The 14,117-nt window shown below is 42.0% G+C and overlaps 1 protein-coding gene across 1 annotated transcript; it reads left to right on the forward strand.

The window, feature by feature from the left end:
- Nucleotides 1-1,636: 1,636 nt before the first annotated feature.
- LOC123452378 (serine/threonine-protein kinase SAPK8) lies at nucleotides 1,637-7,932 on the forward strand. Its single transcript, XM_045129027.1, has 9 exons — nucleotides 1,637-2,040; nucleotides 4,555-4,629; nucleotides 4,718-4,819; nucleotides 4,920-4,973; nucleotides 5,080-5,172; nucleotides 5,398-5,490; nucleotides 6,378-6,482; nucleotides 6,563-6,661; nucleotides 7,289-7,932. The coding sequence occupies exons 1-9, from the start codon at nucleotides 1,849-1,851 to the stop codon at nucleotides 7,574-7,576; spliced, it is 1,101 nt and encodes a 366-aa protein (XP_044984962.1). The 5' UTR covers nucleotides 1,637-1,848; the 3' UTR covers nucleotides 7,577-7,932.
- Nucleotides 7,933-14,117: the final 6,185 nt, after the last annotated feature.

Here is a 14,117-nt window from a genome sequence, read left to right on the forward strand (position 1 = left end):
TGCACCAAAAACCATACTTCACATTGTTTTTTAAAATATAGGTTGACTTGATCACATGCATAGTTAGAAAATTAGAACATGTGAAGAATATTTAGAAATATAATAACATACATTTTGCATCATATTATGTACCGCTAATCTAATGTTGGTAAAAGGTTCCAAAATGTAGAGTAAGAGAACGCAAGAGAGACAGAAAATGAGATTAGATTGTGCGGTCGGTTCCTTTGCACGACATGGTGCTACTGTTCGTTACTAGTGGATTTTGTGATGTTTGAGCAAAGTTTTTAATTACATTGCGTACCACATAAGCTAAAGATATAAGAAAAAAATATCGCCAGTTACTAGTTGGTTTTGCGTTGTTTGAGCAAATCCATTGATCACGTTGCGTACAACGTAAGCTAAAGATATGCGAAAAAATATCTTCTGTTACTAGCGGATTTTGCGTCGTTTGAGCAAAGCCATTTATTATATTGCGTATTAGATAAGCTAAAGATATGAGATATATACAAAAACCATTATAGAATAATATCTTATGCATCGAAAGTCATATCTCTTTTTTTTCACGTATAAGATGAATTGCTCACATCTTCCTAAAAAGATGAATTGCTCAAAAACAACTTTTATATGCATAGTAATATCCACTTTTGTATTATAAAATGTATGAATAATCTAATATTGGTCAAAGATAACAAAAAGTAAAGAATAATGAATGAAATAGAAAAATGGACAAAAGAAGAGTAAATTGTGTTGTGGGTGCCTTTCCCAACAGGGTACTACCCTAGTTACTAGTGGGTCGAAAACATAGTTTAAACATGGAAAAGTATTTACAAGTTAATTATATACCGTTTGATCATATAATCTACTACTAATCAATTCTTGACTAATTATGCCCAGATGAAGAATAAGTAAAATAAATAAGAAAATAAAAAAGAGAGTAAATTATGTGGCTGGTGCCGTCTTGTGACACGGTTCTACATTCTGTTACTAGTAGTATCATGCCATAGGAGCCAAGTCATTTATAACATTGTGTATCACATAAGCTAAATATATATATGGAACATGTGGCGTAATATATAACCATTAACATCATATCATGCCCGAGAGCTCTGCCACATTGTTATTTTAAATATAGCACTTGCAAAACCATACTAACATATTAAAAATACTTTCAAACACGGATACAATGATACCAATCTTGGATCACATGATATATCACAAATCTAAATGTTGGCCCATGGAATACACACAAAAAAATGTGACCGCGTTATCAAACAAAAAACATATTCTAAAACACTCCATATTCAAAGTTTACCTTGGAGACATTGACGTTTGACAAACGAGACTAGAATAGCGGAAACACATGTCTTTCTTGTGTTTTTTGCCTATCAAGAGAGAGGATTTCCATGCCGTAAAATTCAAACCATGCAATTTGTAATGCTCTTGTTAAAACCCGGACATACTAGCTTTATTTAGGCAGCGTAAACATGAAGGCTCAACAAACTTCCATATATGTCCAGTGGAAAACCAGAGGGAACCCTGCATCATTTATGACACGAGTGCCGAAAGATGACGTCCAATAGAACCACTTCGTAGCGGAGCGCTCTGCATCCATCAAGCACCAACCCCGGCAATAATAAGACGGGCGAGAGAGTGATTGAGCGGGCGTTTTATCTCTCTCTCTCTCTCTTGGTCGGCCAGTGTCACGAACTCGTCGCGGCGGAGGGGGGGAGAGGGGGGCTGAGCTCGCCGTCGATTCGAGGGGGCGGGAGGAGAGGGGCGGCCACCCCGGCGGACCGAACCCTAGCGGCCGCGGCCTCCTCCATTCGACCGCCGCCGTCGCCGCCGGCCATGGCTGGGGCGGCGCCGGATCGGGCGGCGCTGACGGTCGGCCCGGGCATGGACATGCCGATCATGCACGACAGCGACCGCTACGAGCTGGTGCGGGACATCGGCTCCGGCAACTTCGGCGTCGCCCGCCTCATGCGCGACCGCCGCACCATGGAGCTCGTCGCCGTCAAGTACATCGAGCGCGGGGAGAAGGTATGCGTGTGCCGCCCCCGGTTCCGCCCTCCGCCCCTCTCTCGATGCATGCCCCCTTCCCCCCTTTGAGTCGACTCCGCCCTGTTTGACCAGCCCGTTTGCCCCCCATGTGCTGAATCGCGGCCGATGCGGGCTCTAGCCGATTAGGGCCTGTTCGATTCGGACGGTGTAGTTTTAGTGCTGAATCAGTTCATGCTGTGTGGGTAGCTTCTTCGCTCTGTGAATTATTAGGAGTCATACTTCTATTTCAAGGACTGAATTGCTTGATTAAGTTTTAGGTTTATTTTCATTGCTTGTGATTATTGGATGTAGATATTTCTACCTGTTTCATGTGATATAGTTAGTATTTTCGGCCTGTATGCGTGCATCGATCGATGCCGAGGCCAGGGGTCCACCCTCTTTTCCGAAAAAGAAACCGCTCTAATTGTTCTGTGGGTGCGTCGGTTTTGTTCTGATATGCCGTATTTAGGGGTAATGCGACATCTGTGACAGCATTGCACTAAATGCTGATAAAATTTAAAAAGTAGACTGAAAGTACTGAGATATACCCCGGTTGGCTGGTCATGCGGGCATGCACGCCACCCGCCAGGGTCCGATCCTGGATCCAGCACCATCCAACTCATATTTATCTTTAAATTGCAAGATACAGCTGCAGCCATAATTTCCAAAATAACTTTTCAAATATAGCAAACTAATCTACTTGATGGAGAACGGTGCTCGGTTGGTTAGTGGAGTGGTTGTGCTTCCTATTGAAGACGGATGGATCCCCGAGATCGATTATGTGCCTTATTAACACGTGTGGGTTTTCCTAGTATTAGGTGACAACCTGTTGAGTCTTTAGTCCTGAGTGTGCGTGTGTGCGTGCTTGTTAGGGGCCGCTATTGTCCGTTTTTCAAAGAAAATAAAATTCCATATGGGCAAACATCCCTATAATTGATTGGAGTAGCTTCAAATTGAATATACAGACAGGCAAACCAGCACCACTCAGGTGACACCTTATTTTAGAAATATGGCTACCTGGCATTTATTTAGATGCAATAGCTTTCCATTTTTTGGTTTAGGTGCATTCAGTAAATGTGGTGTTCCTAAGTAGAAATATGTGGATGTAGTGATGTTTAGGAATATATGTAAAACACACTCGCAAGTCAAATTCATGTTGATAAATCCTAAAACAAGTATATATTTTTTTGCTTTTGTGAAATTTATTCATCAACGTTTCCTTGTTTTGAAATAACCCTTACATATTTCTGCCTAATGTTTACCAATTTGAACAAAGGTAAACAATTGCCACCCTGTTGTTTCAGCAAATGATCCCTTGACCCATGAACATTTGACCATCCATGTTTATCTAACTGCTTGTGATTACTACACATGCAGTTGATCTGATTGAGTTTAATGCCAGTATATTTGACCAACCGAGGGAGCACGGCCGAGTATTTTCTGGTCCAAGTAATCAGTTAAGGCTCAAATCAAGGAGTGACCTGTGCAACTCTTGCCACTATGAACTATTCCACTACTCCTACCCCATACATAAGTCAATATAGGTGCATCCGTGTATGACATCCTTAATTTCAGTAGCAACACTTACTGAGGGACAGGATAACTACCTGTTTTAGACAATTGAGACTAGAAACTGTTCATAAAATATTACACTTGTCAGGGAAAAGAAGAGGAACAGCTAGCAATATTAGGTTTGGTGGCCAATTCTTACTTACACTTTAAGCATATCATACCATATTATAGCTGGAATGTGGAATATGATTATGCATCGCAGAAAAAGAAGATTCTCAATAAACTTTTTCCCGTTGAAAGAGATTGTCGTGTTATAAGCTTGCAAAAGATCACTAGACAAGCATGTTTAGACTCCCACCCAAAAAGGCACTTAATACTCTACATGGAACCCAGAATCTGATCCTGCCCTAAGTCCAGAATCTGCTGCTTCTATTGGTACAAAATGCCCAAGTCTGATTCCCTTTTGTCATATATCCATGATTGGAGTTAGCGTACCAGGCAATGCTTATGTGGCGAGCAATAACTTTCCATAAGTCTGACCCCCCTGTATCATGTATCCATGATTGGAGTTAGCTTATCAGGCAATGATTTTGTGGTGAGCAATTACTTTCTATACCATTACTTGCTGTGGTCATTTCTTGGAAGTTTATTAAAAGAAGGTTCTCTTTCGGGATATTGGATCAGCAAAAGTCCTTTGATTTTCTGGAAGGACATTTGAACAGATAAGTTGGCTAATTTCCTGGTCCTCTTGGGCTTTCTTTCTATAACAGCTCATATGTGAGCACATGCTTCATGGCCTGATATTATTTGTGATCCACTATCACTAGTCGAGTCATTTGAGCTTCGTTTAGATGGAAACTCGAGATGGTGAGTATGTGGGTGCTAGTGCGAACAATGTTCCTCCATTGTATAGAAATTTTTGACATTGGCTTGTTACTTAAATACAAATCCTTAATAGTTGTGACTATTCAGTTACCTTATTTTGTTTGTTCTGTTGTGCAGATAGACGAGAATGTCCAGCGTGAGATAATTAACCATAGATCACTGAAACATCCCAACATCATTAGGTTTAAGGAGGTAAGCCATGGTCTTCTGCTTGTTTTTTAGTTCACCACAAAAGAGGAGAAAAAATAGCAAAAATAACTTGTGCGTCATGTATTTGTAGGTTATTTTAACACCGACTCATCTTGCTATTGTCATGGAATATGCATCTGGTGGTGAGCTTTTTGAGAGGATATGTAAAAATATACGATTCAGTGAAGACGAGGTATGTATCTGATCTCTGGTTACTCTGGTGCGTCTTTTTTCTTGACATATATATATTTGCATGAATCATTGGTGGAACTAAGTGCATATGTCCTTTTTAGGCTCGCTACTTCTTCCAGCAGCTTATATCTGGAGTCAGCTACTGCCATTCAATGGTATTAATTATTTACACAACTATCTTTCAATCCTATTGTTTCTATGTGTTCATATGTTGCAGTATGTTGAACTGTTCTCTTTTGTTCTTAATTTCTTATCTTCAAGCAAGTATGTCACCGTGACTTGAAGCTGGAGAACACATTGCTAGACGGTAGTCCTGCTCCTCGCTTGAAGATATGTGATTTCGGCTATTCTAAGGTGCTTACATAATCAAACTTGTTATTCTAGATATTTAAAAAAAAATACATTGCATATGGCTGCTTTCAAAATGATTTGGAAGCTATTTAAGCCAATATTCATACAGTTAAATATAAATTTTCATGGCTTAGCGACAACACAGTGGAATCAATCTTACCTTGTGGGCCTGTTGTGTTCATATGTTCTTTCTGATAAACCATGACAAACGTTCTTTATTTTCTGCAGTCTTCAGTTCTCCATTCACAACCAAAATCAACTGTAGGAACACCCGCTTATATTGCACCTGAAGTTCTCTTGAAGAAAGAATATGATGGCAAGGTATGCAACTTCTTGGGCTCTGTGAATCTTTGCCGGTGTGTAGTATAGTTACCGTGTATACAACTTAGTTTGAGGGACATTAACTGGCAAACGTTCTTGTTGTTTGGTGTCCTACTCTGAATTTCTGTATACTGGATATTGAAGGCTGAACCCCTCATGTGCACCGTTAGGCTGAGAATATATATCCCTTTAGTCAAGATGGTAGCTACACATGTACCAGTCACAAGCTATTGTACATAGTGTAGTATGATGAAATCATTCCTTGGTTTTGAAGGATAGTGGTTTAGCTTCTCAGTGAAGTTTTCCCTTTTGCACTTGATATGCTGGTCCATTTGGGACCATCATTAGATTTGTTTATGATGTCATCCTGGCATGCTCTTTTATATGTCTGAAACTGTATAAATGTTATACATCCAAGTTTCAGTACAAGGCTTGTTACCACCCAATGTTCACTGGTCAGTACTGGTTATTAATGGCAATCAGTTTGACCTGAACACTGGAGAGGAACCTTAACACCTGGTCAGGAGCCATTTGGAAATTAGCTGCTTGTGATTGGTTTTCTGACTTTCTGGGGAACTTGGTAGCACTGGTGGGTGTTACATATCTTCCCTCACATTTCAAAATAGTATCATCATAAATACTTACATTTGAAAACATGCAAACTCAGCTAGGATAGGTGTACATTATTCAGAGATCAGAGTAACTTCTGGTTTTGAAGAGGAAAATTTGGCTTTTAAATAGCCCTCTCTTATTTGACCCAATCAGGATATCAGGTCACTGATGTTAATTGTTCAAGAAACCACTGATGTTAATTGACTTGTTACCCCCCACGACAATGAATCCACTCTTGTTCATGCTGACTTGCTATCTTTACATGACTAAAACAGATTGCTGATGTATGGTCCTGTGGTGTGACTCTTTATGTCATGGTAGTCGGTGCGTATCCTTTTGAGGATCCAGAAGAGCCTAAGAACTTCCGGAAGACAATTCAGGTTATCTTATTTCTCTTCTTTCCTTTCTCATGTCTTAGGCTTTTTAAACTAAAAACTAATACTATGACATCACCTTGCAGCGTATCTTGAGTGTTCAGTATTCAATTCCAGATAACGTGGACATATCTCCAGAGTGCAGGCACCTAATTTCGAGGATTTTTGTTGGGGATCCTGCTTTGGTGAGTCCTAGGATATTCAGTTCTGGAATGCTATCATATCCTGTATTATGACTTATGTGTGCAACCCTCTTTTACATTTTCTTCATGTTTTGCTCAAAACTTCACCTGACAATTAAACGTATTAACTGGTGAGGGATAACTGCCTCTTTGCAGAGTCTTGAATCCGTTAGGGGGTCAGGGCAGCTTGAGCTTTTACTATACAGTAGTGAATTACATCTCTTAGGTTCTTCAAATGCCGCTGGGTTATATGTGGCAATGTGCGTGTGTTTTTCACCATATCAAGCTTGGCTGTTTGTGTTTTTGTTTTACCGTGTTTGTCATCATTGTTCCGCTTGCTGAGCCATAAACAATTCGATGGTTCTTTAGTATATTATTTTACTAGTTTTAGGTTACTGATGTAACTGTTTGGAATAGTGTATCTCCTTTTGAAAGATCTAGATTTCTACAGGTATATGTGTGCAGCCATTAATTCAACAAAAAATTGTGCATTTCAGTAGGATGGTTTTGATATGGGGACCTGCTCTGTAGTCTACAGTGCCACCACTTGTATTATCATTTCTTTTTAGTTAGACATCCCTCGTATTTACGTGTATCATTTCATGACACTGCTGGTGATGATAAATGCAGAGGATAACCATCCCTGAAATACGGAGCCATAATTGGTTCTTAAAGAACCTCCCCGCCGATCTGATGGACGATGATAGTATGAGCAGCCAGTACGAGGAGCCCGAACAGCCAATGCAGACGATGGACCAGATCATGCAAATTCTGACGGAGGCCACCATACCACCCGCTTGTTCTCGTATAAACCACATCCTAACTGATGGGTTCGACATGGACGATGACATGGATGACCTTGAATCGGACTCAGATCTCGATATCGACAGCAGTGGAGAGATCGTGTATGCGATGTGAGCCATCTCCAGCGGCTATCGCGTCGAAGCGACCGTAGAAAGCAGCTGAAAGGTGACCTGATGCTGTACCCTGTCAAAAGAGCTAGCAGCACTTCGTTCTGTGTTTCGCAAGCGAAGTCCCCGTCCTGTTCTGGTTGTAATATAATGGGGGTTAGTCCCTGGAGAAGCATCTTTTCTGTTCCTGTTGTGCTACATATGTACAAGTAGCTCGTACTCCTGTTAATGTCTGAACCTGTGACTCAACTTCGTTTTATTTTATTTGTGTTACTGTATATCTAGTGACCTGTTGTTTGGGCTACTTTGCCAGAAAAATGCAGGGAAATTCGATCTAAAATAAATAAATACAGGAGAAGTAAATAACCGTTTTTGGCAACTGTCATATACAAAATCTAAGTTTTTCTCTTGTACTTTCTCTGTTTTAAAATATTTGAAGTTGTAGGTTTGTCCTAAGTCAAACTTCCTTGAGTTTGAGCACATTTTTATATATTTTTTACTAATACCCACAACATCACATATACATAGTATGAAAATATACTTCTGTTGGACTTGTATATGTTGGTATATGTTTTTGTAGGCTTGGTCAAACCTAAGAAGGTTTGACTTAGGACAAAACTAGAACTTCACATATTTTTGAATGGAGGGAGTCATTACGAGTGATTAACAATTTTTGTATGTGTTTCGATGGTGGGTAGTGAAAGTTTCCATCCTTTTGTATGGACAGAAGGCTTCAATGTTTGGCCATCTTCTTTTAAATCATTACTAGCAAAAGGGCCCGTGCGTTGCTACGGGAAAAAAAAAATCATACGCTCCTAATTTATAAAAAAAATGATCTATAATTTGAGACTTCGTACAAAGTTCAGTTCAAGATTCCGCAGGTCTTCTATTTTAACACGGCTTGCATGTAGATTTAATACATATAAAAAAACGGGCAAGTGACTTCCAATTTCATCTTCAATCCTGATTTTGTTGACGTGTTCATCCCCAATCCGGATTAGTATCGGTATGAAAGAAAGACGAATAACAAATTATTTATTAAAAATGCACCCTAGATAATTTTTTTATTAAATGTTTAACATGTAAAATAACATGATGTTTAAATTCTACATATTTTTCTAATCAAATTCTATATATAACATGTTAAATTTGTAAAAATCGACTCGTTATTCATCCAAGAAAGTAAAGAAAAAAAACCAAGGAATTCTCACCGCGCTCACCGCCGCACCCCAACAAAAGTTTTTGTTGCTATTTTTTCATTTTCGTGCTTATTTTTTTCGATTTCGTGGTTATTTTTTCGTTTTCGTGTTTTTTCATGATTGGCGCATTTTTTTTCAAGTAGGATTTTGGTTTAGGTCAAATATTTGATATGCATATGAGAAGTAATCGCACCACAAGGTGAGCTGAATTAGATTCTTGTCTTTTATCTCAGTAACCAAACACATAAACGGAACGGACCCATGACGTTTTTCATCTTCAACCTAACACAAGAATAAAACCAACTCATTCCTTTAAAATAAAACCATGACATTCCATGCGTGTTGGTTTTCAAACAAAACATGTCCTTACTAACCAGGGTGCAAGGGTGCACATGAGAAGTAAGCAATGCTGCTTTTAGAGCATGTTCGTTAATCCTCCAGCTCCGTAAAATACGGGAGCGGACGGAGCGACACTTCTACAACTCTGAGAAAATACGTTGCGGGCCGCCCGCTCCAGGAGCGGAGAGCTGCCGAACAAGACCTTAATTACAATATGGGAAAGGATCAAACGGGCAACGCTGGCTCTCGCCGTTCTTGAAGTTGGAGTCCAACCCTGCACTTCACTATAGCGTGCGCATGCATGCTCTCTCAAAAAACACATCCCGGCTACTTGCGCAGGCAAAGGTGAGGTGTCGTGTAGGTATGGCCATCTGTGGTTGGTCGCCGGCGAGAAAAATGAGAAAGACCTCGACCAAGCATGCAACCATCACATACCTGGTGAAACTGAGCTTGTCGAGGGAATGGATTTCTGTGCTGCTTGCCAAGCAGGTGAACATGATCAAGCAGCGGTAGGCCTCTCACCATGTCTTCCCTGGCCATCTTTTTGAGTGCATGAAAATTGACATGACCAAACCGTGCATGCCAACGCCATGCCTCATCTTCTTGAGAAGCTAGCAAACAAATGGGTCTCACCGGCTGTATGTTCGGTACGTACAACCTATTTTTGGCACGCTTGACCCTGGCCAAGATATTTCTCTACTGATCTAACACCACCAAAACTCCATTTTTCACGGTATACTTGCAGCCAATTTCATCTAACTATCCCAAGCTGATTATGTTGTCTTTCAGACAAGGGATGAAATACACGTCAGTTAACACTCGGTGCTCTTCAGTCTGAGTTTTGCATCAATACTGAACCCCTTCCGCAGATCTCTACAGAGGAACCATCACCAAACCTTACCGTGCCTTTCACCGAATGATCCAGCTCGGCAAACTTTTCAACACACCCTGTCATATGATTGCTCTCATCGGTGACTAAATATTAGCACACATTCTGCTCGCCGGTCAGCTTTGGGAACGCCAACGGCAACGGTGGCGCAGTCAGTGTCGATGGGGATGAGGCGCCGGGCTAGGGCCAGGGCCAGGAGCAGCCGGAAATGTCCACCCCCGAGCCCCCTTCCACATCTCGTCCGCAAACCTCCGGCTCCAGGACCGATTTCAGACCCTCTGCTCCTCCATCCACCACCACACCCATCACCGCATCAACGAGGGGAGGAGGAGGAGGAGGGGCGGCCGGGAGGAGGAGGAGGGGGAGGGAAGGGAGGGAGGAGAAGGAGGAGGAGGGGCGGACGGGAGGAGGAGGAGGAGGGGGAGGGGAGGGAGGGAGGAGGAGGAGGAGGAGGAGGGGGCAACCCGCCGCCGGCCAACCCCCTGTTAAAAACTGCGGGTGGAGAGATGGGATTTGGGGGCGGGGGCGGCGTGCGGTGGCGGGTTTGGATCTGGATTGGATAGGGGGTGTTCCTGTTAAAAATGAAACATTATCCGAGTAAAAACAGGACTGCGGGTTAATTATCATAAATTAGGAGGGATTTTTTGCAAAAACGACGGCGGTTGGTTTTCCGACAGAAGCGATAGCCTCTTTATTATTAGGTAAAGATTATGTTTATCTTGTTATGTTGGAGGTTTTACCTTATAGGGCATCACAATTGTTCCACACACAAAAAAGAAGTAGCATCACATTCTTGAACAAATTTAGCATCACTTTCAATGTGTCAAGGACCATTTTTTTTCTTTGCATAAAAGAAAATACATGTTAAACCATCAACCCGTAAGATAATATATGTTTGGTCCTTCGATACTTGATAGGGATAGACATAAACAAATATGATACATACACATTTGCTACAAACCATAAAGACATTGCACTTACTTCTTAACTTAAATATTTGTTTGCAAGGAACAACTAATATGTAATTCACTCCAAGAACACACTACAGTTACATGTCAAGACACCAATATGGCTTGGGCACAGGCCACCGGTTTCTCTTCGCAGCATTACCCTTTTTATCCGTGTCCAAGATAATGAAGTTGTTGTCCAATTCTATGTCCAGAAGAGTAAATCCTCTCCTCCAAACTTCTGCAATATTGCTCCTTGGAAGATAAGGAGTTGTTCCGCTTTCATCATAGAAGTTCATGTCGATGAAACTCCCATCTTCAATGCGAATAAGGAGCCCTCCAATCCCAACCTTTGGATTCGACAAGAGGACGGCCTTAGGTCTTTGCAACCAAGTTTCAAACCCCTGTTCTTGTTTCTTTGAGACCTCTTTCTTTTGGCACATTTTCTTCTGTACTTCATGTTACCCCTTGAGGCCAGCCTGTTAGATTGATCTCTCACCGCGTGGGACCAACGGCCAACCGAGCCTTGATCTATGCGCCCTGATCGGGGGCGCCCAACCCATTATGGTTGGTGGCCCCCTGTGACCCGTGTTATATAAAGGACGGTGGGGTGCCGGGGCACGGACTACGGGATTCACCGTCGTCACACCCCTACCGACATACCTATCTGATCTAGGTTAAGCGCGGTGCTCACGAGAAGCTCCACCTACGCCTAACCCTTCTTCTCCATCACCGCGGGCTCCTCGGGAACAAGCCAGGAAACGGGAGAGGGAAAGAGAGGCCGTCGGCCTCCTCCTCGGCGGGGCATGGCAGCCGCCGGCGCGAGGGAAGGCCTCGGCCACCACGAACAGCTCGGGATCGAGCCATAGAAAACGAGAGAGAGCGGTGGGCATGGGGGGGATGATTTAGGGTTTCCCCCTCCAGCCGGCTCACTCGGTTTTGATCCAAGCGACTACCACGGGCAACCGTCGGATTTAATCCGACGGCCCCGGTCGATCCCCAACGAACCCTAGATGCGGCGCGGGCCACTTGGGCCTGTCAGGCCGAGGCGAGGCGTGGGGAGGCGCCAGGCCACAGGCCGAGGCCACCAGGGGCCGCAGGGTGCGCCGCGCCTGGCTGAGAAGGGGCCGGCCAGCCCACTCGGGCCGATGGGGCCACACAGACTCGCGGGAGTCAGGCCACGGGCATGGGCCGGCCTTCTGTTTTTTAAGAGATTTTAAGTTTTCTGTCTATTTTAGACAGATTTAAAAATGATTTTCCATGCATTTTTTCTATGAAAATATGTTTAGAAAAGAGGAAATAAAAATGTTCAAAGTTTCTGTTAATTTGGACAGAATTGTTATATTATTTTTCTACAAAGAAAAGTAAAAAGATTTCTGAGAATAAAATAGTTTTCTTAGAAAAGGAAAAGTTCATGATCTTTATAAAAGCATTAATAAAGTTCGCGAATTTTATTTTAAATGACAGAATTATTTTTTTGTAAAGTTAAAAGGCATATGAAATTTTATTTCACGTTTTCCGCCGCTAAATGAAATATGAAATATGGTCATGCTATTATTTTAACCAACGTTGTTTAGTAACATGATCATGTTGCATATTGCATAAGATGCATTTATTTCTATCATTTGCCCAACGGTAATGTAGATTAATTTGCATAGGCAATTATACGATTATTTTAACCAACGTTATTTAATGCATATAATTGTCGTACTGACTTTGCTTATATGGTGATTTGAGGAGGTTTTCACCTGATGAGTTGCCTCAAAGACGCTCCTACACTTAGAGGGGATAATTACTCTGAGTGGAGGAAGAAGGTTGACATGGTTTTGTGCATTGCTGAGGTGGACTCAGTTCTGGAGGAACCACACCCAGTTGCACCCTCAGAACCAGTCAGAGATGCTGACGAGGATGATGAGAGCTGGGAGAAAAAGCAATGGGATTGTGGCAAAGAGGAGATGTCCTACTCCATACGTAACAGGTTATGGATAAATGCCAACAAGAAATGTTTGGCGTTTATTAAGAACATCATTAAGACCACCATCGTGGGCTCGATAGCAGAGTGCCCTACTGCAAGGGAGATGCTCAACAAGATAAAGAGTCAGTTTACTAGCTCCTCTAAGACCTATGCCACCCATTTGATCAAACAACTGGTGACAGAGAGCTACAATGGAGGTGGCCATGGCATAAGGGAGCACATCCTTAGGATGAGCAACACGGCAGCAAAGTTTAAGCCCATGGATGCGGATCTGGAGATTAAACCAGCTCTCCTCGTTCACCTGGTCATGGCGTCGCTGCCTAAAGAATTTGAGACCTTTGTAGTAAACTACAACATGCAACCCGAGACATGGGATATAGAAAAGGTCATCGCAATGTGCTCACAAGAAGAGGAGAGGATCAAGGCTTCACATGGTGGCTCCCTTAACTATGTGAAGGAAAAGAAAAAGGTTTTCCCACCTAAGCAAAATTCTCCCTCAAAGCCACAGGGCAAACTTCAAGGCAAGGCTCCCACTCATTATCAGCCAAAGCCAATAATAGTAGACAAGGACACTTGTATGTACTGCAAGGAGAAAGGGCACTACAAGAAGGATTGTGCTACCTGGCTAAAGGTCTTCATGGCAAAGAGAGGTAACTATATTGTTTTCTTAGTAAATGAATCTCTGTATGTAAAGTTTTCAAAATCTACTTGGTGGATTGATTCAGGCGCAACTGTTCATGTTGCAAACTCTTTATAGGGGTTCAGTTCGACAAAGACCATGTGCCAAAACGAAAGAAGTATTGAAGTCGCAAATGGTGTCCAAGCAGAAGTTGAAGCTGTAGGTGACGTCTCCTTGGAGCTAACCGAAGGATTCAAGCTTTTGCTTAGAGATGTTCTTTTTGTGCCTATATGTAATAGGAATTTAATAAGGGTGTCATGCTTAGACAAAGACAATTATCAATTTGTTTTTGGACATGGTAAATGTACCGTTTGGTACAATAATGATTATGTAGGCAATGCCTTTCTTCATGATGAGCTTTATTTGTTATCAATTCGTGACAAAGTGAATTATGCAAATAATGTGAATGTGCAAAGTTCTTCGTCGAACAACGAACAAAATAAAAGAAAGAGAACTCACGACTCCTTGAAACTATGGCACTGTCGATTGGGCCATATTTCCACGGGGAGAATAGAAAGAT

Source organism: Hordeum vulgare, chromosome 5H (genome assembly GCF_904849725.1).
Source record: "Hordeum vulgare subsp. vulgare chromosome 5H, MorexV3_pseudomolecules_assembly, whole genome shotgun sequence".
NCBI classification, from domain to species: Eukaryota; Viridiplantae; Streptophyta; class Magnoliopsida; order Poales; family Poaceae; genus Hordeum; species Hordeum vulgare.